The following is a 25830-nucleotide window of genomic DNA, read 5'->3' as shown; positions in this document are numbered from 1 at the left end:
CATCCTCTTTGGCATTCTGAAGAGAAAAACAAATCACAGAAGAACTGCTACCCTCTGCATACTTGCTTTGATATCACTTGCTTTGAAATAAATGGGACTTACTTTGAAGTCAACATATGCTGGAGACAGGCAATAGGCTTTTGTTTTTAAGTTTTGACTCTCACATGATACAGTAGGGATACCCAACCTGGCGCCTTTCTGACATTGCTGGACTAAAACTCCCATAATTCCTGGCCACTGACTATGCTTGCTGGGACTGAAGGGAACTGCAGTCCACAACGTCTGAAAGGCTCCACATTACCATCTATGGCAGGGGTGTCAAACTCAAATTCATCGGGGGCCGCATCAGCAGTTTGGTCACCCTCAAAGGGCCGGTTGTATCTGTAGGTTTCCTGAATGCATGTAAAGTGGAGGGGGCTTCAGGGGGGATTATACTTCAAACTAAAGCTATACAAGGAGAAATGATTTCAATAAAAACAGGGCTCAGTGTCTCAATTTTGTGAGGCTAAAAAGTGAATTCCAGATAAATACTTTTACTGTGCAAGCCTATCTACTTCTGCTCAGAACTTCCATTGAGTCCTAAATAAATGTTTTTGTGGTATTGCACTGTTATTTACTTGTTAGTCTCCTGGGCATAATACAATGATGACTTGTTTTATAACATAAAAATGAAAGGTCTCAATATCTTTTGGAGAATTTTAGTAGAATCAATTAAATTAAAGATGGGAACCCCTCAAAGCCATCTGAGTATGAAGGACTGAAAGTTCCTTTGATTTGCTAAGAGATCTCCTCAATTTCCCATACTTTACTCAATCAACCCTTAATCTGGGGTGAATTTTACACCATCATTGTGATACTATTGGAAATATGAAGGTGCTAGTAAACAACAAAAACTGTTTCTCTCCTTCTAGTGGGAACCAGCTCTCAGTTTAGGCTGTCCAATAATACAGCAGCTGGATCCAAAGAAATGGGGTATCTGCTTACATACTGCACATACTGGAGAATATATTGCATTTTTGCAATTTAGGGAGAGTTCATAACTGCAAAAACTGATAACGTTTGCAGCTCAGTGTTTAACTTTTATTATATCTTGGAGGGGGGGAAGAGTACGTTTAAAAACCTGAAACACACAATGGACTTCACAAAAATGTTTTTTTTTAAAAAAGTTTATATTTGCACTGCTTTTGTCTGGAAGGCACTGTCTCCTAGGGTTGGCGAGTCTGCGGAGAAGACAGGACTGTTTGGTTGTAGAGTGAGCCATTTCCAGGGAAGCAGTATGGCATTTCCTGCCCATGGCTACAATCCTGGGGATGCAGGACAGTCATAACGAAGCCAACTATCATCACCAGCACCCCAATGGTAAGGATCAGGGCAGAGAGAAGGTTGTCTGAATGAGTCCATCGCTCCTTGGAGAACCTCAGGTAGCAGGCGGCAGGCAGGATGAAGACCAGTGGAGTAGCACTGAGCACCCCCTGCAAGCAGGAAGTAAAACACCAAATATGCATTTGTGGTGTGTTGCAGAGGCACGCTCCTGAAATAAATTCTATGCAGAGTTTAGAAGGAATGGGGTGGAAATCACAACGAGGAACCAGTGAACTTGAGGAACTTGTTCACTTATTTCAGTGGGCAAGACTTACTCGGGGCAAGACTTAGTGGTTGTCAGTTACTCAAACAAAACAAAAACAGGCATCTGCAAGACTCCTCAGGATGGAGGAAGCGACTTAATAATTTTGCTTGAACAGGGGCATTAGAATGCCCCTTCATTTTTCACCAGGGGGAAAAACTTATATCTGTAGCTTCAGACAAAAGTTCATCATCTTGCCACAAAGAAGCACAGCACCAAATCTCTTCCTTAAGCATATCCTATTAACACAATAACAATTTGAGGAAACAGTCTACTTCATTAAGCCAAAACAAAACAAAAATTTAGTAGTTGTAAAATCCCCGTGCACTTACATTTAGCTCTAAAACTATTCCCAGGCAATCATACACTAATGATACACTTGTCGCTAAAGCAATGACGATGACTGTCAGAGCAACGTGGCAAATGGTTGTAAGGTTTCCATCAAAAAACACATTTGCGAGGACCTGAAACAGAAGCACAGTTCTAAGTACTGTTATGATGTGGCATATTTTAATTTTCTCATCCTAGGGTTATGCACAAGCCAAAGGAATGGATTACAACTGAACACCAGACTTCAATGAAAGGCCCTTGCCCCCAAGGCACCCAGGTTCACATAATTAATTATTTTTAAAAGCGTTTCCAGAGTAACACATAGCTGCTTTTAAATTGGCCAAGTATGAATTTTTTTGTACAGCTGGAAAAATAGATCAATATTTAGATTATGGACTGTTTTTAGTTTCCTTTTAATTTTTTTAAAAAATAAAAACAAACCTAGGCAGAGGGTTAAGGATCCAGTATACATCAGGACCAAACTGAGGTCATGTACTTCCAAAAAGAAAACAAACATTATCTTTGTCTGTCAATTAATCTACATTCTGAACCGCTCTGAGATCCATGGGTACGGGGTGGTATACAAATTTACTAAATCAATAATCAAATAAATCTTACATTTCCATGAGCGTATGCTTATTCCAACATTCTATAAAAAGGATGCAAACATTTCGGAGAAAGTTTGTTGGATTTAGTTCCATCCTTTCATATTCTACAATAAGTGATTTTGTACATAATAGGAATCCTTGGTTACATATGCTATACCTTCTCCACTGAGCCAGACAGCACTTGTTGCTTCCCATTTTCAGTCACTAGTATATGTGATGCTATTAACTTAATAATATGGCTACCATCTTTCTTGAGCAACCACCCTCTATGCACAATGCCATGAAGCAATGGAAATTCCAGGGCATTACATTTTGGGAAAACTAAGATGGCAGCTAACCCTTCAGTCACCCAGAATGAATGAATGTGCCACCGAAAGAAGTGGCCCCCAGCAGTTGCCCAAGAAGACTGGGTGGTGACACTGAGTCTGCTTGCATTGCAGCCATTGCTTAAACTGAGGAATATTCAGTCTGATTAGGTTTCTGTCTAATATGTCCTATTGTCTATTTCAGCCAAGGATGTCAATAAGTGGACTGAAATGATTTCTGCAAGAGAAGAAGAAAAAGAGAAGAGTTTGGATTTGATATCCCGCTTTATCACTCCCTTTAAGGAGTTTCAAAGTGGCTAACATTCTCCTTTCCCCTCCTCCCCCGCAACAAACACTCTGTGAGGTGAGTGGGGCTGAGAGACTTCAGAGAAGTGTGACTGGCCCAAGGTCACCCAGCAGCTGCATGTGGAGGAGCGGGGAATCAAACCCGGTTCCCCAGATTACGAATCTACCGCTCTTAACCACTACACTACACTGGCTCTCGCATCTGATTCATCGCATCTGATTTCTTATTACGGCAACACAACATAATTGGAATTTCCGTAGCAGCAGTGTAGAAAACATTAATTTGATGGAACTGTGATCTAAAACTTCATTCTTGGGCACTTATCACAGTTCACTGCATTGGGGGCTTCAGAAATTAATGGTGACTCTCTGCAAGATACAGGTGCGATTAACACTCACCTCTCTGGTAACAAAGCATTCTATTGGAAACGTTAAGATGACAGTGATTCCATAGCAAAACCTCCCAAACGTGGCAAGGTCATCATCTCGGCAATAGTTCTCAAATATGTCTCCTGAAGAAGTGGCAGACAATGAAATTAACTTTGTAATGTGCAAGAGAAAACAGAAATTGTGAATACAGACTCAAGCATTCATGAGAACTTTTAAATTTGTTCTCAGTTAAATTCTGATAGTTCCAAAGAACAAACCTAGACAGCCACAAATACTGGCTGGATTCCAAAGAGCATCTCTAGGCAGGCTCTTTCTTTCTTTCTTTCTTTCTTTCTCTCTCTCTTTTTTTTCTTTCTCTTTCTCTTTCTCTCTTTCCTTATCAAATCACAATGTGTTTGGAAATCCCCTCTGGTTCAACAGTGGTTTGCCATGAGACACGGTGAACTTCTATTTTTGAAACATATGCCTTCGGTGTATGGCCCTAGCAGCACGGACCATTTCTGCTGTGATCACGCTACAGAATTCGTTCTTAGCTGTGAATGCGAGGGGCACTGCGTATTTTCTGCTATTGTGGTTTTTTTGGGTGTGTGAGAATCATTTCCAAAAACTAAATCTTGTAGCCGAGCTTGTGCTCAGCATCCTTTGCACACCAAGGTTGCTTTTACTGTAGGAGTATTCCTGGCATCTGAATTAGGGTCAGGGTGCAAGGTGCTTTCAAGATGAATAAAAACGCATGGTCGAAGCAGACAGATTTCCTCTATAGCTGTTATTCTTTTGACAAGAACAATCACTTAAGGAAGAGCTGGGCAAGGGATCTGGGCGCACACACTTCCCATGCCGCAGGATCAAAGCTGGAAGGCTTCAAATATACAACAACCTCTGAAGCGTTTGCTATGTGTAGGAGTGCTTACGGGAACTTTGGAATGTTACCTTAGGGGTTTTCGCACTCTGTGCACAGAACTATAATAGACTGTATGTGGCGGCTATAGCAAAGGGCCTGGGGTGTGGCACAAGTGAAGAACTGTAGCCATTGTCCACATGTCCTGCTTGAAGGCTTCCCAGGAGGCACCAGCCTGGCTATGGTGGAAAACAGGATGCAGGGCTCGTGGGCATTTGGTCTAATCCAGCAGGGCTCTTACGAATTATGTTAGCTCTAAGCCCAACTCCACCTCTCCCCCATCTCATGTGCAAGTCTTCCAAGAGGCAGATTCCCCCATACAAGGTGCCCTGCAGACATGGAAGTAAATAGATTGAGAAGGACTGGTTCTGTGTGATCTTCTACTCCAGGAGCAGGCATCATCCTGTAACCTTCCAGGTGTGTCCAACTCCCATCAGCCCTAGCCAGGATAGTCAATGGTCAGGGATGACTGGAGTTGTAGTCCAGCAACATTATGGGAGGCCCACAGGTTCCTCATTTCTGTTCTACTCTTCATCTGGTACAAGCTGGATTGGCTCGGCTGGTAGAGTACGAGCCTCTCAGGCTCAGGGTCGTGGGTTCAAGCCCTATGTTGGGCAAAAGATTCCTGCATTGGCATGGCGCCAAAGAACATTGTTTTACAGAATTCCTCATGCTCCTGCAGCCTGGCAATATCATGTTTCTGTTTGTTCAAGAGGCTTTTCAAGGAAAAGAGTATCCTTGGGCTTCCGCCTGGTTTGCTCTCACCTCGTCCAAGGAATGGAATTGGCCTTTCTGTGAGTGGAATACACCTTCCATATGCGAAGGGACAACTTCAGCACCAGTTCATAATAATTAGCATTATACTTGCTCTTTAGAGCAATATACACTACTTCAAATTCAGGATTATCTTTGGAGAATCTTCAGTATATAAGCCTGAGGTGTGGATATATAGGAAGCCATAAGGCTGGAGTGGGGAACCTCATGCCCAGGGGTCAAATATGGCCACACTCGGTCTTCAGTCACATCCCTCAACTGCCCTACTTCTGGTCCTCCTTGAGTGCATTTGCCTGGCTAGAATGTGTCCTTGAACTCTTGGCTGCTGGGATGAAGAGAGAGGAGTGTGTGAGTCTGTGCCAAAACTGGGCTACTGTACAGAGGTAAAGCTTACATGGGTTTCTCCACCCAATTTTGCCTCTGGTCCCACCCATCCATGTAGCTCCTGGAACCTGCTCATGTGGGGATTTTGTTCTGAAAATAGGTCCCCTAGATACTGCTTTGGAGTTTTGTTTTTGAAGTAGGTTTTGCAGATGCTGAATTCCGTACCAGTAGTAAATCCTACACAGAATACCCACAGTCTTGGGTGAGGGAATCTAGGAGAAAAGCTTAATGTGGGTGAGAACTGTCAGAAAGCCAAGGTAAACAATAACTATAACCTGGAACGGAATAACTTACCTTCTGTGTATTCTCTAAAGGTCACATACCCGCACGTAGCGAACAACAAGCTGACAAACACAGCAAACGAGACGGACACATGCGTGACACGGGCCCAGTTGCTGAGTGTGGGTTGTTTCAGGGAGCCGTAAATTAAGAAACTATTGTGGTGGCAAATGAATGCTGGAAGAAGCACAACAGTATTTTTATTTATAAAGCAATCATGTGCAATGTATATATTTCTGAGTCAACTAGATTTGGGACAAATGTACTGAAAAGCTGAGGAAAGGCAAGCTATTGAAAACAAAGGGCTTGAGCCAAAGTAAAGCACAATGGAAGAATTGTGTACATGTTTCTTGCTCCCCCATTGAAATTGATGAGAAGGGATAGCAAAAGGGCAGTACTCCAGATGTTGTTGGAATATGGTTCCCATCATCCCTGGCCATCAGCTGTGTTGGCCGAGGATGATGGGAAATGGAGTACAACAACATCTAGACGGCCACAGGTTAATGCTCGACATTTCCCACAAATCCATCAATACTTAAATTAAAACGTTCACAAGAAAAATGAAAACAAATCTGGAAGAGTAAGAATCTCACTAATGCAAAGGGAACCTGTGGATGCTACATGCGCTGCAGATATTAAAGAAATGCCGCCAAACATGGCACATACCAAATGACATCACCCCGATGGCTTGGGCTGCATTGGGCTTCGCAAAAACCCACGGATTTTCTGTTTGGGTTCTGGAAAAGAAAGCAGCATTTCAGAGGTTGCCACTTCCACAGGAATAACTCTTAAAAGAAAAAAAGAAAAAGCTGAAAGTCAGGAGTAGGGAACCTGTGGCTGAGCAACTGTTGGACTGACTCCAACTCCCATCAGCCCTAGCCAGCTTGGTCAGGGGTCACAGGGGCTTTCCCCCCAGCAACATGCTAGCCACCCTTGCTGTAAACAAACTGCCAGGGCAGTCACAGAACCACAGAACTGTAGAGTGGGAAGGGACCCTGAGGGTCAACTAGTCCAACACCCTGCAACGCAGGAATCTCATGTCAATTGAAGCACAAACACTGAAGAGATTTTTTTATGAAATGGAAAGTAAAAAGGCTCCCCCCTTCCGCCCCCTTGCAACCATCCAGCTGTTTTCTTGTTAATCCAAACTATAGCTAGCGACAGCAAAACTTTCACATCTCAGTCTACCTGCAGCTTTCTGGACTTGTCTGTGCTCGGTTTAACCTGCCTCGGGCCCCTTGAGGAGGGCAACGGGGGCACAATAGCCTAGGGTCTCATACCTTCAGTGCTGCAAATCAACGCTGACAAACTATGTTCTAACTAAGAGAGAAAATGACAGCAACAAAGGGTGCAGTGAGATAGGAGAGGCTCAATTGGATTTGTAGTCTCTGGCTCTCTCAGGCTGAAATCCTAAACACACTTATTTGAACCGACCACGGGGTTCCTTCTGAGTAAATCTGCGTACGACTGCTGCCTGGGAAAAGCCCTTCCATACATCATTATATACTTTTCTATATTTCTTTCTTTCTTTCTTTCTTTCTTTCTTTCTTTCTTTCTTTCATTTGTGGTGTAGTGGTTAAGAGGGGTAGACTCGTAATCTGGTGAACAGGGTTCGCGTCTCTGCTCCTCCACATGCAGCTGCTGGGTGACCTTGGGCCAGTCACACTTCTCCGAAGTCTCTCAGCCTCACTCACCTCACAGAGTGTTTGTTGTGGGGGAGGAAGGGAAAGGAGAATGTTAGCCGCTTTGAGACTCCTTAGGGTAGTGATAAAGCGGGATATCAAATCCAAACTCCTCCTCCTCCTCCTCCAAGGAGCCCAGGGTTTTCCTCCTCCCATTTTTATCGTCACAACAACCCTGTGAGTAGGGTTAAGAGTGATTGACCAGCCCAAGGTCACTCAGCGAGCTTCATGGCTGAGTGGGGATTTGAACCCTGGTCTCCCAGGTCCTAGTCCAACACTCTAGGCATTACTACCATGCCAGCTCTATACCCATACGTGACGTTACAGGCCGAAGCCTGTGCATGGGAGAAGCAATTCAAGTTCCAAAGCAAACAGCATCACAGTTAAAGCTGTGCAATGCAAACAAATTTTTGCACAGCATGCCATTTGTGCATTTCTGAACTTAAACCACTTTGAATTTGGAAGCAGATCAGATGAAGCTCGAGAAGAGGGAGCTGGCACTGACTTTTCAAAATTTGACTGGGCCAAAAGATCCCTCCCCTCAAGTAATCCTGCTCCTTGCCAGCAAGGGGCAGGGGGCTAGAGAATGCCACCTTTCCATTATTCCCTTACTTCCCAAAATATACAGCGTCTTCAAATATAATTCTGCAAGTACAGTCGTACCTCGGTTCCCAAACACCTTGGGAGTCGAATGTTCCGGGTCCCGAACAATCAAAAACCAGAAGTTGAGTGTTCTGGTTTTCGAACGTCCGACAGGGCTTCTGTGGTTTCCGATTGGCTGCAGGAGCTTCCTGTAGCCAATCAGAAGCCGTGCTTTGGAAATCGAACGTTTTGGAAGTCGAACGGACTTCCAGAACGGATTCTCTTCGACATCCGAGGTACGACTGTATACAGTTGCCTTCAAACAGGAGTGCAACAAAATGAGATAAAAACATTGCCAGAGAGCAGAACGCCCACCTTCAATAGTCAGGGGCTTCAGTCCTCATCCCTCTTGACAGGGGAGGCTGCTGCCACCTGCTGTCTCAGCCGCTGCACTTTCAGTGAACTGCAAAGCAGCAGCAGGACACAGCTGCCAGGCCAGAGGACAGCGCCCAGCTGTCAGGCTTTATCTCTGCCGCAGACAAATTAGCTTTTCCAAGCACCATTTACCTTGGAAGATGCAACTTCAGGTTTTTTACTCTTGCCAGTTCTATGAAGCTCCCCCTACTCCAGAAAGAGTTTCTTTTCACATCCAATACTCTTCTCAAGTATCAATCAGAACCTGCAGAGCTCCTTAGCCACCACCTTTTCTTTTATAAATAACCCACCATTTATTAATTAGCAGTTATGCTGCAGATTATTTCAGCTTTGGAAATAAATGCTAGTGCCATTTATGGCCCTCTTTACTGCCTCAAAGCAACACAATGGCAAGGTATTGAAATGTATTTCTTTGCTTATTTGTGGTGTGTGTGTGTGTGTGTGTGTAATTTGCAATATTCCCACCCATATACGTTTCCAGGCCAGACAGGATGCATTCTGCTTTGTTCCCGACAATGTTCCTAAGGCAATCCTTATACATGTGTACATTTCCATTGTCTTTCAAGAGGAAATAGAAGCAAAGTGCTGAAATATCGCCAAAATTAAGCGTCCGCATAACTGCTTTTCTGAAGCAGGAATTAAGGCTGACTACCTTATTAACTATCACACAAAGACACTCTCCTAGGCAGCTGTTATGTCCATGAGAAAAATAACTCAAAAGTTATTAGGACCTAATAAAATATTACAAAAGGTCAGCTTTTCAAAGGTGTTAGGAATCCTTTCCCTCCTTCCATGTTTTACGGTGAAGCATCCAGTTGTAAGAAGAGTTCTGGAAATCTTGAAAGTTCAACCCCTCCATTTTAATATGCCCTAATAAAGGTCTTAACTCTTCTGTGACTAATTGATGTGAAAGAAAAGCACCTTAAGTATGTGAAAAATGCCGTTCTTTCAAGTAACCACAGGGACCCAGACATAAGATATTTGCCCCTCACCCCCTTTGCGGGTCATGGCTGGTGTGAGAAAAGAAATTCTTCTGGTCAGGAAACTACAGAACACTGAAAAAAGTTTAAATATAATGGAAACAAAAGCAGGGCATTTCCTCCTACACCCCCAATTTCATAAATAACACATGCAATTTTAACTTTTTCCATTACGTGATGCAATGGCAATTTTGAAATTTTAAATTTCGGAAAGACCATCGGTCAGTGGAAGATCATCTGCTTTGCCTGCAAAAAGCTCCAGGTTAAATCCCTGGTATCTTCAGGTAAGCTTGGGAGAGACCCATAGAGACACAAAATCATAGAGAGACGCTGCCAGGCAAGGTAGACAATACTGAGCTGATTTACTATTAGACAGCTTCCTAAGTGGAAAAAGTTCATCATGGCTGCTCCCATAGCCATATTCCCAACTAGAGCCCAAAAATGCAAGCAATAGTTGGAATCTGCTAATGCCCAGTTTATTAGGCTCAATATGACTGCAGTCCTAGTTTCCTGGGAATAAGCTCCAATGAACTCAGCAGGTTTGTAAGGTTCAACTTGCAAACTATACCGAGCTTTGACCTTCAGCCCTCTGAAACACAACTTTCAGCTTTTAGTTATGAATAAGAACAATCTTACCGGGTTACTATTTAAATGGCTAGTGTAAAGTAGGCACTCTATTAAAGAAAAGGTGAGTAATACCCAGCCTCTGCATGACTATTTCCCTCATCCCTTAGCTTCACTAATCAGTCACAAACAAACTTGGAAGCCTCCTTATATCCCTATAACAAAAATAATAATTTTATTATTTGTACCCCACCCATCTGACTGGGCTGCCCCAATCACTCAGGGCGGCTTCCAGCATATATAAAACATTAAACAATAAAAACTTCCCTAAACAGGGCTGCCTTCAGATGTCTTCTAAAAGTCAGGTAGTTGTTTATTTCCTTGACATCTGGTGGGAGGGCGTTCCACAGGGTGGGTGCCGCTACTGAGAAGGCCCTCTGCCTGGTGCCCTGTAACCTCACTTCTCGCAGTGAGGGAACCATCAGAAGGCCCTCGGAGCTAGATAAAAGTGCCAAAGCAAGGTCAGTTTGTCTATTATCCTGGTGTACTAGCTCTGAAAAAGAAAAATGTACTTGAGCTGCAGTTCCACTACACTACTGGTTTCAGTTCAGGCATCATGGAAAACTGATTAAGGAGCCAAGAAGTCACCCTCTTAAGTCTGTAGCACAACTGGAGGTGGGGGCACTCAAGCTCATTTCTTTGTCATAGTGTCAGCACCACCTGAATTCACTGCTCATTTACCACCAACAAACCATTGCTTGATGGAGCAGCTGCATTACATCTGAATAGGGTCATTGTCTCATTGTCAAGCGATATTTTCTGGAGAGCACCAATGAAATATCCTATGACTAGGCGGCATTATTTTCCCTGTCATCTTCTCTTTCTGTATTGTTTCAGTGGGTTTGGATCTTCCCCCAGCCATTTTTATTGTGAACACCAATCAAGATGGCAGCTGTCTGGGCCGAAAAAATCAGAAAAGGCCCTTTCCATCACTACCGTGATTCACCAAATCACCAAGCGTAATTCAAAGTGATGTTGCCATGCTGCAACTTTCCTGCAATTTGGGTTTACTGCCACAAGAGGCCTTCTTTTGTATCTTAAAACAAAACATGCAAACTCAGCTCTCCCTCAAGCTGGATCCAGCTCTCTTACAAAGCACCAACTGCCTCTAACCGTGACCTTTATTTCTCCCAGAGAGGTTATGGAGAACGAGAAATGACAAGATTACTTACACCTGTGCACTAAATGTAATCGCCCTTATAATCCCAAACACCAGGATGAGGACGGTTAAAATCAGAGAAACCAACGATACCTGTGAATAACAATAAAAGCATTAGCCGATTATGACCATTAGTGGTCAAACATTTTAGAATTTCCAAAAGCATAATCTCGTTTGTCAAAGAAGAGAGAATGGACATTTCCATGGGTGACAGGCCAGTATAATTAAAAGACCTGCCATTCAAAATGTATATACAAAAGAGGGGGAAAGGCAGAACAGAAAGTATTTGGATTCCAGTCTTCCATCCATATTAGGACCAGCTTAGCTTCAATAAGGTGGCTGCATGATGTGCCTTTAAGCCATGTTCATCTACCTATGGCTATCTCATTTATCACACAGAGGATACCTTCCATGCTGCAATGTCATACCATGTGACACATTTTGATAACCCTCAAAACACATAATGCAGGCATAGGCAAACTCAGCCCTCCAGATGTTTTGGGACTACAACTCCCACCATCCCTATCAGGACCAGTCGTCAGGGATGATGGGAGTTGTAGTCCCGAAACATCTGGAGGACTGAGTTTGCCTATGCCTGACATAATGTGTCTGTTCAATCTTTTTCTCCTCCCGTGTGTTAAAACTCTTACCCCAGTTATCAACCAAGGTCAACCCCCCCAACATGCTTCCTCCCTCAGATGCTTTTGACTACAATTCCCATCGTCCCTGGCAACTGACCATGCTGGTCAGGGCTGACGTGGCCCAAAACACCTCAGAGAGCACTAGGCTGAAGAAGTTTGATCTGACGCTATTTTAATTCTTAACCAAATCGAGAAGTTAATTTCTATACAGTAATGATTTACCTTCCCCAATTTTGATATATTTCGAAAGAGGGAAAGAGGAAGGGTGAAGATGATGGTGACACAGAGAATAATGACATGGCGACCAATGAGCAAATTGTCTTGATCGACTGCTTAAAAAAAAGAGAGAGAGAAATGTTAAGATGCATATTTCTGTAAGAAATGGATGTTAGGTTGCTCATTAAATGTGAAATGTACATGATTTTTTAATGTGTTGAATGTCTAAAAATCTGTTCATGAAATGAGGACAGGTAGGAGGGGAACAAAAAATGTGCGATTTTTGGAATATTTATATAGCACCAACAGTATTTAGGACAACGCACCTCAAAATACTTGCCAACAACATTTATGCTAAGGAGTTATATTACAAAAACTCAGTCTGCAATCCCGTGTCATTGGAGTATACCTCATTGAACTCAGTGAGGATTACTTTTAAGAAAACATTACAGGATTACACCAATACATAATGTACAAAATGCTTCAGCATTTTCCCAATTATTAATATTAATATAAAAAGGGAGGTATTATACAGCACAAAGTTTACAAGCACAAGTCTTTTTTCAAAAAATTAAGCCGATAAACTTATAGCAATTATTTATACCCAGTATAATGGTGTACTCCATATTAAATAATGCAAATAAATGTATGCATGTTTGTTTTGTATAAATGATCTCTACTGCAGTGCTTTTATTGTTAACTGAATGTTAAAATTTAGATTTTGTGCAAATAACAGTGTGGTTGCAGGCGCCATATGTGGTGGATGACAAGCAACAGACTGCAGTCATATATGCCTGGAGAAAGTGATTGCAGACTATGAAGAACACCATAAATGCTAGGCATATCTACCCAGAGGGAAGTCCTATTTAATTCAATGCTCCCAAAGTATGTGTAGGATTGCAGCCTTAGTTATGCAGGACTCCAAAGCTCCACCCCAATACAGTGGATCCTTCTAGAGACAACATATCCCTGCATTCATAAGGGCTAGAAACATGCCTTTTGAAAATGAAACCTGAGATTCTCAGAATGGGTCAGGTTATATATCAGATACAGTGGTACCTCGGTTTAAGAACAGTCCTGTTTATGAACGATTCGGTTTACAAACTGCACAAAACCAGAAATAGTATCGCGGTTTGCGAACTTTACCTCGGTCTAAGAATGGAATCCGAATGGTGGAAGGGCACTGGCAGTGGGAGGCCTCATTAGGGAAAGCGCGCCTTGGTTTAAGAAAGGTTTCGGTTTAAGAATGGACTTCCGGAATGGATTAAGTTCATAAACCAAGGTACCACTGTACCAAAATCTGAACCCCCAAAATATACCAAGAAAATAAAAAAGTATGCATAACTTATGGTGATTGTCACAGCCCTTTACAATATTCAATTCGTGGGCAAATATTTTGATCAACTTTCCTAACAAGTAAAAACATTTATTAATCAGGAAGAACAAAAACTGATCGACTCACCGCCAGGAATTCTTTGGAAGACTTTAGTCAAAGTGTCTCCTGTTATAATGTTGTAACTAATCATGGCTTTAAAAGAAGAAGCTACTTCGTTAATAACACTTTGAAAAGATAAAACGAAACCTAAGCATACACTATACGGAACAAAACTGTGTCAGTGAAAAACTATGCCTTCTCCGAACATGAAATGTATTTTATGTTCAATATTTTTAGGCAAATTTAACCACCAAACTTGATGGGGCTCATTTTAAAACAGGAAGCCTGCCTGCCTTCTTCCTTAAAGCAGCCTCTTCCTTACTCCTCCTCCTCCTTCTCACTGATGCCCTTGTACAGCTCAGCAAAGGAGGATGGAAGCAATACTAGATTGTGTTGGCCCTGCCTGCCATTGGCTCTGGTCCCGTCTACTGTCACCTGCTCTATCAGACCCAAAGCGCACCTGCCCCCACTGTGTCTGTATGAGGGGCTTCTAGGGCCACACAAGGAGGCCTCACCTCTTGACCCCAAGTTTGGTGACCCCGCAACCTCTCTCATGCGAATTATCAGTGCATGGGGGTACTGTTAAGAGCCCTTCTTTCACCATCCAGGGTTCCAACCAAACAAAGGGGAAGATTAAAGGCTAAGCCTTGACCAATTTAATTTATATATTTCATTTATGTTAAGTTGTGGGTGAACATATCAGACGACACAGCGATTCTTCAAACAGCTCTTGTTTATTCAGAGGCCAGAACAGAACTGAGCTGAAGGGCTCGGTCAGCCTGCTTATATAGAGCTCCAGTACCACGTTACTGTAACAACTTTCTAAAACTGTCCAATCACTGAACGTCACTTTCGATCCTTCATTTGCATAACTATCTACAGTATCCCCCTGCTGGCCCCCTGCTGGCCCAGTACATAACTTCAGTACATAACAATTTACATCCCACTTTTTCCGCCAAGGAACTCAAGGTGGTGTACATGGGGTGTACATGGTTTTCTCCTTCCTCATTTAATCCCTACAACAACCCTGTGAGGTAGGTTAGGCTAAGAGACAGTGACTTGACCTAAAGTCACTCAGTGAGAGCTTCATGGCCAAGTGGGGATTTGAACCCTGGTTTCCCAGGTTCTAGTCCAACACCCTAACCACTACACCACAGGGGCTTCCGGTCTTCTTCTTTTATAGACTGCAAAAAGGCATTGTTCTTTAATGCATCTGCAAGGGGACCTTACCAATGAAAGGGTATAAGAACTGGAGAGCTGAGAGAATTAGGTACCCTACAAAACCAAATGCTTTATTGACCAGAGCCTGGTAGCTGTTGGTTCCAGACAGGTTCCCTCCTTTAATCAACAGGATAATAGAATAATCTGTTGAGGAGAACAAGAAGCATTCTATTAAAAATAATCTCTTTGGGATCAATTTCTCATGCATTATTCTCTTGATTTTTTGATTTTTTTATTTTTAAATCAGACTGAAAGAAGTCACCATGGAGAATACCTGGGAACACAGAATAGCAGGGGAAAGGAGATCTTACACAAACCTGCGGGAAACCAAAGAAAAATGTCTTGGTAACACAACTATATCTCCAGTGTCCGTTAGGGGAGGCATTGCTAGAGATCTCTTCTGCAATTATTTCCAGAGAGCTGACCTATTTATTTTGTAGGTCAGGCAAGGAGAGCTGCCTTTGATCCCTGTTACTGCCAGGCCAGTGGATCATTCTTTCAATCCACATGTGCCCTCGCAGGCTGCACTGGGTGGTGTCAATTAGCATTCCATATCCATCTCCAGAGTCACAGGCTCCTTCCAGTGCTGTTAACTAGCAGCCCAGTTCGTGCCCATGTAAGCAGCAGGATATAGGAGCAAATGGGCTGCCCTGAGGTCTGCTAGCATGGCTAGGGTACAAGCTTTAGTACAAATTATTTTTAAAATGATTCTCTCCCACCCCATTTCATCCTCACAACAACTCTGTGAGGTTGGTGAGGCTGAGAGACATTTAATGGCCCCCAATCGCTCAGTGAGTAGGAATTTGAACGTGGGTCTCCCTGACTCTAATTTGCCACTGCACCTAGACAGAGTCACATATAGTTTCAAACTTTGTTCACAAGGGAATAAGGGAATATAATAAGTCAGCAAAGCACATGGAACTGATGTGTAATAGATTGGCATTTTCTGTTATAATGGGTAGAATAGAGATTTTTTTCCACAAATGCAATATTAGTTGCACACTATGAATTGCATGGTTTAACTGCTCTCTACAAACCAGAACTGCAAACCACAGTTTGATCCTATTTGCAATCCTAGTTCACAGGGGAAACTATGCTTTAGTGAGGTTTCCCAAACTTGGGTCTCCAGCTGCTTTTGAACTACAATTCCCATCATCCCTGACCACTGGTCCTGCTAGCTATGGATGTTGGGCGTTATAGCCCCAAAACAGCTAGAGGCCCCCCAGTTTCGGAAACCCTGGTTTAGTGTCCTCTGCACTAGGCTATGTGAAAGGTGGATGGGAATGCTTGCAATCATCTCTTGTTCCTGTTCCAGCAAGCCATTGTTCCATTCACTAGGAAGATCCTCTCTGAGCCCTGTGTTCTTTCGTGGTATCCTAATATTGCATAGGAAAGGACATCCAATGCAGCACAGTGCTCTACTTTTTAAAATCACCTAGGAAGATTAAGCGCTTTTCCTGTACCTTCCTGCTACAGCAGTACCTATTTATCTACTTGCACTAGCGTGCTTTCGAACTGCTAGGTTGCCAGGAGGTGGGACAGAGCAACAGGAGCTCACTCTGTTGCAGGGATTCGAACTGCCGACCTTCTGATCGGCAAGCCCAAGAGGCTCAGTGGTTTAGACCACCAGCGCCACCCGCGTCCCAGTGTTACACTTGAGTAACACTGCATGGAGAGACAGTGGGGCTCTATACGCAAGCCCCGCCCTACTGTTGTGTCCCCTGACTGCCCCACCCATATGAAGGGCAGAAAGCTACTTAATGCATACAGTCTGTTCCTGTGAGCTAAAAGTTGGATTCTGCAGAAATGGAGCTCATAGGGCAAGCCCACATGCACCCAAAATTTCCCCTTCAGACCTTCCCCCAAAAGAGTGGAGAGTGAGGGGGGGGCAGAGCATGTTGGGGACACCACAGAGGGGCTCTCCCTCCAAGCAAAGTTGCTCGCGTGGAGAGAAGAATGCCTAATTTAGGACTTCTAGGATCAATGAAGACATTTTGCACATTCTGCCCATCTTAATTCCTGGACCTCTCTCTCTCCTGAATGACAACAGCCACTTTTAAAGCAATACCTGTGATATAAGCAACGGCCAACAACAACAGTATTCCCAATGGAAATCCAGCTTGCTTCAGAGAATAGGGCAGGCCTGTGAAAACGATGCAAACAAACAAATTAGATTGGCGGTCCCCCCACAAGTTCTTGCCACTTATTGATGCTTCCAGCTCCTCTCCCATCTTCCCAGGGGCTACTTAAGATCTGAGGAAGCCCAAACCACAGGAAGCTTATGCCATCAGCTCCTGAATCTGGAAGAAAGTGGCTGCGAGTTCCTATCTGTACGCCCACATATTTGTAAGGTCCCAGGAAGCTGTAGTATGGCTTACTGTGTCATGTAAAGCAAGCCATTGACAAAGTCAAATTTTAAATATATAAACAGCCCATTGGGATCCCTGATCTTCATCAACATTAATCTGCACTACTGTAATAAAATTACAACTCCCAAAAATATGATTGATAGTAAGTCCAACAAAATAATAAACTGGAGTGAAATTTATAGTAATTAACTGGAATGAATAATAAACTGACTTATTTACCTATCATACCAGATCCTATGATGGAATTGATGACATTAAAAGCAGCTGATGAGAGGTTGCTAGTTCCTCCTTTGTTTCTCGGTTTACAAACCAGTGTTGTTGTTTCATCCATTTCCTCCTATTTCAATAAAGTAGCATTGGTGTCAGTCTAAAATATATTCACTAAAAAAAACCACCACCACAATTTTTTTTTTAATCATTTAACAAAACTAAAAAGACAAGGATTTGGTTTTGGAAGGGCTTCCCTTCCTCCCTAAAACAAACACATACCAAGTGACATGGAAAATCGTGGCAGTCATAGAATCAGAGTTGGAAGGGACCTTGAGGATCATCTCATCCAACCATCTGCAATGCAGCAATATGCATTGCGGGTAGTGCTTTGGTCTAAACCACAGAGCCTAGGGCTTGCCGATCAGAAGGTCGGCGGTTCGAATCCCCATGACAGAGTGAACTCCCATTGCTCTGTCCCAGCTCCTGCCAACCTAGCAGTTCAAAAGCATGCCAGTACAAGTAGATAAATAGGTACCACTGCGGTAGGAAGGTAAATGGTGTTTCCATGCACTCTGGTACTCGTCACAGTCCTCCATGCGCCAGTAGTGGTTTAGTCATGCTGGCCACATGACCCGAAACACTTTCTGTGGACAAACGCCAGCTCCCTCAGCCTGAAAGTGAGATGAGCGCCGCAACCCCATAGTCGCCTTTGACTGGACTTAACCGTCCAGGGGTCCTTTATCTTGCAGCTGTCCCATACAGGGATCGAACCTGCAACCTTGATGTTATCAGCACCAAGCTCTAACCAACTGAGTTATCCAGGCCAACATTTTGTATGCATCAGAATAAGGACTAGATTTTGAAAGTATATTGGTTTTTAAGTGTTTTTGAAAATGTGGGCACAAATGTAAGTTAGTTATTTCCTGCCTTTTAGCCTAAGATCCTAGAGCAGGTACTTTTAAGCTTTCACTTTAATTGCTTTAACGATTCAAGCCTAAACACACTTACTAGCCCCATCAGATGGTAGTTCGACTAATTTCTTCTGAGTAAACTCACATAGGATTGTGCTGTAAGTCAAATGTGCTTTGCAAGGTGGTATATCTGAACAGCAAAGGATGTTCTTTTAAATCTAAGGAAAGCTGGGCACCCACCACCTGATCATCAGTTATAAGAAACATTTTGTTATCACAATACCCCTTCTCCCCATGCAGGCCATATCTGTGTAACATTATATAAATATACATTGTGTTTTATCTTAGTTATGAGTTGGAGGGTGGCTGCTGTCATACGCTGACAGCTTCTAGGAGCCACAGGTGAGAGCTGAGTGCAGGGTGCTGGGCCAAAGGTGGACAAACTACCCCAGACATATCCCCCACCAGAGGTACTACCCCTCCCCTAACACCCCAGGAAAGGATTTTGACTAGGTGGCTAAACCAGGTGAAGGTTTCAAACCCTCGAGGAGTTAACAGACTTTTTTGGCATGCAATGGCAGACTCCAGAGGATTGAACAGACAAGCTATGGCTAGCTCAGTTGGTTAGAGTGCGGCGCTGATCATGCCAAAGTCACGGGTTCGATTCCCATGCTCTTCTTGCATGGCAGGGGGTTGAATAAACTCTTCCAACTCTTATGATTCTGTGAAATAAGCGAGGTTGTGTTTCTTAAAGAGAAAGGAGGAGTTTGCTTTCCTACCCTAGGGATCAGTTGAAGGGCGAGGAGAAATTAAGAAAACTTCCTAGGATCCCAAGAAGACGCGCGGCTTACCAGGTGGGCAGGGCTGGTGGCGGGCGACGGGGGGCGCTGGGCGAGCTCTTCCATGGCGGCTCGCTCGCCCTGCCCGGCTTCCCTCGGAGGCCCCTCTCCGGATCCCGCCTGCAGCGCTCATGAACGGAGCGAGGCGGCGGGACAGGGGCTGCTGGGGACGCCGAGGGAGAAGAGCGCGCCGGCTCCCGGGCTCCGGATCGGGACGCGGCAGCACGTGCGCGCCTGGGAATGGCCAGGCCTCCCGCGGGCGGAGAGAGCAGCGTGATCTCCACTCCCCGGAGCGCCAGTTGGAAGGGAGCCCGAAAAGGGGGGGGGGAATGGGAGTGTCGGAAGGCCAGCGGAGTTTTCTGGTCGGGCTCGGCAGTCCTCCCATTTTACATCAGAATTATTGAGTTGGAAAGGGACTCCCAGGATATTCATGGGGGTAACTGGGATTGGTGAGGGGTGGAGGGGCCGCAGAGGCGGCAGCTCCCCCTCTAAATCAAGCAAATAAATAACAATATTTAAACTAACCAATTGCATCGCAGGTAATACTGTCTTGTCCCTACCCCCCAAAAAATAAGCCAGCCCCCCCCCAATAAATGCTGGATATGCCCACGGAGCGTAGAGTTCATACAGCCATCATGGCTAGCGGCCATTCGTAGCCTAATTCTCCAAATTAAGAGCCTTGGGTCCCTTTACCTTTTTATCTTGGTGGCTATGGCCGCATTTGAGGAAGTGCTTCCCATATTTTAGCTATGCACTTCGCGAAGAAGAAAGTCTCGTGTCTTGCTTGCAACAAAACACGATCAGAACGGAATGGTTCGAAGAAAACTGAGGTCAAAACTGAGAAGGAAAGACAAATTGGTCACCTGTCCAGCCTTTCGCTGGTAGGAGATGCTATCATTGGGAATGCTTGATAGGTAGCTGCCAAGCCTGATGATGAAACATTGGATCCTGCAAAAAGTGCAAAAACTGAACAAAACTGAAAAAGCCTTAATATGTTCCGACAGCAGCTCCCCCCACCACAATAGGGTAGTTGTTGGTGGTTTTTTTTCTTTCCTTCTTCTGTTATTTTTTTTTTAAGTGATTGTTTTATCTCTCTCTTTTTGGTTACAAATATGTATACGTACCTATCTTATTATGGGAGATTAAATAAATAAGATTTCAAAACAAAACAAAACTGGATTGAAAAGCCAGGTGTAAAAAAAGGAATACACACAAACACCTGGTTATTTTTGAATGTTCCTAGACTACCTATATAGGCATGAAGAACCAGTAGCAGCAACCAGAGATTTACTTCACGGTGAATGTTGACTGGCCTTGTTTTTCATATGAATAGTCAATATCACCAGTGAGCTGCTCTGATATTTTGACGGGCATATGATATGCAGCCCAGCCTCTGGTTTCTGACAGTTATCAACAGATTTGTGAAATTAAAGATCACAACACCATCCTGTTTACTAACTGAAATAGAAAATGCAGTGAAATTCTGAAGCCGAGGCTGCCTCTTTTGTACATGAGGCACGTGATTGGTTTTGGCATGGCAGTTTTCATCAGATACCAGGTAACCCTCAGGAACCTTTTAACAAGTGATCGGATTTCCCACCCAATACTTTCCTGTCGTTTTTAGTGAGTCACCAAATGCAGGAAAAATCATGGAAAGAACCTCCATGAGCTTAGCAAACAAATGTGTTTTGTTATGCTTACAAAAGGTCTGTTTTCTTTGTTCAGTGCCTTCTTAAAGAGGCGTGTGTAAACAAGGTAAAGCAGAGTTTAGAGGCAATTCCTTAAAAACAATTTAATTGTTTCTGGTTCACTGAGTCCATATATTTCATCATCTCTTCTCTCTTCACTCTCATTGTGTTTGTTTGTTCTTGTTTTGATCTCTCTGATCACCTACAATGTTATTTTGGGGACTTTGAAATAAGTATAAAATATATTCATGCTACTGTCTCTAAACGCAAGTGGCGCTATGGGTTAAACCACAGAGCCTAGGACTTGCCAATCAGAAGGTCGGTGGTTCGAATCCTTGCGACGGGTTGAGCTCCCGTCCCTGTTCCTGCCAACCTGGCAGTTCGAAAGCACGTCAAAGTGCAAGTAGATAAATAGGTACCGCTCCGGCGGGAAGGTAAACGGCATTTCTGTCCGCTGGTCTGGTTCGCCAGAAGCGGCTTAGTCATGCTGGCCACATGACCCGGAAGCTGTACGCCGGCTCCCTTGGCCAATAAAGCGAGATGAGCGCTGCAACCCCAGTCGGGCACGGCTGGACCTAATGGTCAAGGGTCCCTTTACCTTTACTGTCTCTAAAATATACATTGTTACTTTCTGTAATTGTTTGATTGGGCCGTAGATCCGTAGACCTCATGAGGGAGGGGGTTGTTGGCATTAAGTATGGTACAGCCACATTGACCCAACCCCCATCGCTTTTCCAGCTTGTATTTGTGGAAGCTCCCTGCACTTTTCAAACCTTTGTTTCCAATAGTTGTAAAAAAAAAAATGGATGAATTGAGGAGGTGGCCTATTTCAAAAGGTCAATTTATTACTAAAAGTGTACAAAAATCTCCTCTGCTGGTGAGAGGGCACAGGCCAGACAGCCATTTTTCTAGCCCACCTCAGTCTGTGCCCTCTACTCGATAAAGGAGATTATGGGAATCCCTGAATGGTCAGCTGCACTGAATTCTGAAGCCTAGGAAAAAGGCCTCTTGACCAGATAGGGAATACCCCAATTGCCTTGCTAAATATGGGCTGTCCATATATCCCAGGAACCTAATAATCAGACACCCCCGATCAGTTCCATTCAAAGCTGCACGCTCAGAAGTATTCTGAGCCAGTGTGGTGTAGTGGTTAAGAGCGGTAGTCACGTAATCTGGGTAACCGGGTTCGCGTCTCCGCTCCTCCACATGCAGCTGCTGGGTGACCTTGGGCCAGTTACACTTCTCTCAGCCCCACTCACTTCACAGAGTGTTTGTTGTGGGGGAGGAAGGGAAAGGAGAATGTTAGCCGCTTTGAGACTCCTTAAAGGGAGTGAAAGGCGGGATATCAAATCCAAACTCTTCTTCTTCTTCTTCTTCTTCTTCTTCTTCTTCTTCTTCTTCTGTACTGTGTTTGACCAGTCAGCTGACGGGCTCAGAACCTTAAGGAAAACCTTCCACTTGGCAGCAGCTTATGCCTCTTCCCCCTCCCTCCCTCACTGCAACTGCATAGATTTCCCACTGTTATTATACATGGCTGGCTTATGATAGACCGCAGAGGTCAAAATGGGATCACTTCACACGAAATTGGTGGCTTTGAAGCAGTGCAAAATAATAATAATTTTTTAAAACCCCAAAGGCTTTCGTGAACCATCCCCCCCAAGGTGTGATGGATCTCGTTGCTGCAACTGAAGAACAGCATTCCGTCTTGTCATAAAGATTTTAATTTCAAATCTGAGATCTGTGTAGCTCGCAATGTATTCAATGCTTTGTGGGGGGGGGGGCATCGAGTCAAGCATGGGTGGGCTGTTCACATGATGCTCATACCCAAGAACAAAATGAAATCACTGACTGACTGACTGACTAAAAATGAAATCTAGCAGTTCTCCTTCAGGTTAAAAGAAGGCTAACCCTTTAAAGTTATTTTGATCTCTTTGTATGCTGATCTCTTTTTAGGAGAAAGAAGAAGAAAAAGAAGAAACTAAATAGTTGAAAAGTGTAGTAATAATAATACCAACAATGAATGCCTTCTGGTAATTTGATAAAGCTGGTTTATGATACCATTCAGGTGGGTCCTGTCAGAATATAACTTTTTGTATACTTTTTACTTTGGATGGTTCCATTTTCCCAGTATAATTCTTACCATGGATCTTTGCATCCAGTGCTATTTTTCTAGGAAAAGAGGTGCCAGAACTCACCATGAACACCTCCCTTGTTCTCTTATAATGGCAATGACGCCCACCTGAGAGGTTCCGGAACTGAGTTCCAGAGAGTTCCGTCTGAAAAAAAGCCCCGTCTGCACCCAATAAAAAATGACTTATGACTTATGAGGGTGAATGGGATAGTTTTGGGGAATACTTTAAAAAAATACAACACTAAACCCAATCTGCAAGTGGAGTAATTCTATAAACAACAGTTAAACACAACGAAGAATTACAACAGGGGTGAGCAAACTTTTTCAGCAGGGGGCCGGTCCACCGTCCCTCAGACTTTGTGGTGGGGCGGACTATATTTTTTTTGGGGGGGGGGGATGAATGAATTCTTGTGCCCCACAAATAACCCAGAGATTCATCTTAAATAAAAGGACACATTCTACTCATGTAAAAGCATGCTGATTCCTGGACCGTCCGAGGGCTGGATTGAGAAGGCAATTGGGCCGCATCCGGCCCCCGGGCCTTAGGTTGCCTACCCCTGAATTACAATGAGAAAACTAGGGAGGGGTTATATACTGATATGCAGCATAAGCTAGGTTTGTTAAGAACGCCATGGAAGGTAAAGGTTGGGAAGTATCCACAAAATCTTTGTATGACGGTAAATTGTGTGTAAATAGAAAAAATGGGAAATGCACAGGAGAAGACTTACAAATTTAATCCACAATGTTCTGAAAAGCCTGACAACATCAGGGGCTTCAGGTACATTCTCTGGGATTTCATGTCCACCCAGACAATGGCACCTTCTTAGGTTTTGGTTCCCAGTACGGGACAGAGAACATTTGCCAGGGCTTGATAGGATGAGGCCCAGTGAATAGACCATTGAGTCCCTATCCCAGGCTGCCTTCTATGTGCTCTCAGTGGGTGTAGTCATGCAAACCATAACTAGGCAAATTTGACAAGATGGACCCTTGTCAAAACACAAATTAATTTAAAACCCCTTTGTGACTCAGTTCTCTCTTGAATTCTCCCACATGTTGACTATGATCACAGAATGCTTCCTTATATAAGCTTGGGTTTTGTCTGTCTAGGCCAGTATTGTCTACTCTGACCGGCCAGTGGCTGTCCAAGGTCTCAGGTAGAGGCCTGTCTAAACAAACACTACTTGAGATCCTCATAGCTGGAGATTTGGGGGGTTGGACCTGGTATCTTTTGCCTGTAAGGTGTGTGAGAAAGAACACAAACTTCTGAAGCAACCTTTTTAAAGCATTAGATATTTAAAATAAAATTTAAAAATCTGAAAAACGGCTTCCAAAGCTGCAAGGGCCTCTGGGTCACAAACCCAGCATAGGAAAATTCCACTTCTTCAGGTAGAAAACTGTGGCAACCTTTGCATCAGACAGTCACCCTCTGTGAAATGCCACAGGCTCCGAAAGATCCCTGCGTTTTGTTTCTAAGCTACCACTTGCTGCATTAGTCATTTCTGCCAGCTGCCCACAATATCGATATTTTTATTTCTTGTTATGTATTCTCCCCCACCCCACGTTGTCTCCATTTCTAAGGCTGGGAGAGAAACACAGCCCTGCAACCCACACAGCCATCCTAAATATTGTGCTTTTCTGATTATATCCTTTCTATTTTATAATGTTTTGCCTGCATGTATAATGCTCTTATCTGTTGTTATTTTGAGCTTCCAGATTTGGGGGGGTGGGGTGGAGGGGGAAGGTGGTTTGTTGTGGCTGAAGCACGAGAAAGCTTCAGAAATTCAGAGATGTAATTCACGTAACAAATCCAATTTGTACAGGACACAGCTTATTTAAATGAGCAGAACCTCATTTAAGGGGAAGAGAGAACGTTTTGATCCACTTGTACTCGGGAGCAGCTAGACTGTGTGTCCTAAAGACAAAATTATCTGGCCAAGTTGTCCTGGAGTGTTGTCACAGGCGAAAGAACACCCAAGTCACATTGTGGTTTGTGCCTCCCAGTCTCCTGGAAACCATTTCCAGACCTGTCTCTTGCACCACAGTCCGCAAGTAATCCACTTCTATTCGTTTCGAGTAATAACTCCAGAGTTAAGCTGCACGACAGGGGTGGGAATCCCAGACCCTCCAAATGATTCAGTGGCATCTGAAAGGCTCACCCAACCGCCGTTGGGGGAGGGAGTTTGCTTTCCTTTGCACAGAGCCGCTGGCAACCTCATCCCAAGCAACTTCAGTTATGTTTGGATATCTCCGAGTCAAGTTTAGACCTATTAAGGAAGCAGGGATTTCCAAACTGCCATGTGATGATGACATGCGCTATGTGAAAATGCTAATTATACTGTGCCCGTTCATTCATTTTTTTTATTTTTTTTTAAAGCAGGTCAGAGAGGAAAGGAGGTATTTTTGTCTTTCACCCCTCATTGCAGAATCACATGGCTCCTTTTCTCATGACTTACTTGCATGCCGATGCGGCTTGTGTCTTCTCTTCTCCCTTACATCCCTTTCATCCCACTCGCATCAAGTCAGACTTTCAGATCTTCAGAGCGATGTTATACAAACAACCCTATTATTCACTGGCACCCCACTCTTCTCAGTTTCCCTCCTCCAGAGGGCTTGTTCTAATTTGTGGCTTGTTCTAGGATAGCCTTTCAGATGTCAAACCCTAAACTTAAATGCCCTGGGTGCAGGCTGAGATAAAAATTATTTCCAATTATATACCCCTACAATTATGGGCAGTGGTTAACTCAGTTTTATTCAATGTAGAACCACTGAAGTTAATGGAGCTAAGCAATGTTCATTAATGTTAATGGGT

General features: G+C 43.7%; 1 protein-coding gene across 8 annotated transcripts; it reads right to left on the bottom strand.

Annotated features, from left to right (window-relative positions):
* Window positions 1-1058: 1058 nt before the first annotated feature.
* Window positions 1059-25495, bottom strand: SLC38A11 (solute carrier family 38 member 11). Of its 8 annotated transcripts, none has more exons than XM_083410413.1 (12): window positions 25475-25495; window positions 17462-17579; window positions 16942-17016; window positions 14883-15017; window positions 13680-13745; window positions 12224-12333; window positions 11374-11453; window positions 6565-6635; window positions 5914-6075; window positions 3573-3685; window positions 1957-2088; window positions 1059-1472 (listed from the first exon to the last, which is right to left on the bottom strand). In XM_083410413.1, exons 1-12 carry the CDS (start codon window positions 25478-25480, stop codon window positions 1206-1208), a joined length of 1335 nt encoding a protein of 444 aa, XP_083266539.1. In that variant the 5' UTR covers window positions 25481-25495; the 3' UTR covers window positions 1059-1205. The 8 variants fall into 8 exon arrangements, with proteins under 8 accessions (XP_083266539.1, XP_083266532.1, XP_083266533.1 ...); XM_083410406.1 differs by lacking the exon at window positions 25475-25495 and adding an exon at window positions 23750-23935; XM_083410407.1 differs by lacking the exon at window positions 25475-25495 and adding an exon at window positions 23750-23935 and having other exon boundaries at window positions 12224-12330.
* Window positions 25496-25830: the final 335 nt, after the last annotated feature.

This window comes from Podarcis tiliguerta, assembly GCF_965153285.1.
Source record: "Podarcis tiliguerta genome assembly, chromosome: 1".
Taxonomy (NCBI): domain Eukaryota; kingdom Metazoa; phylum Chordata; class Lepidosauria; order Squamata; family Lacertidae; genus Podarcis; species Podarcis tiliguerta.
Note: the sequence above shows the minus strand (reverse complement) of the source record. Positions and strands in the feature narration are given on the sequence as shown.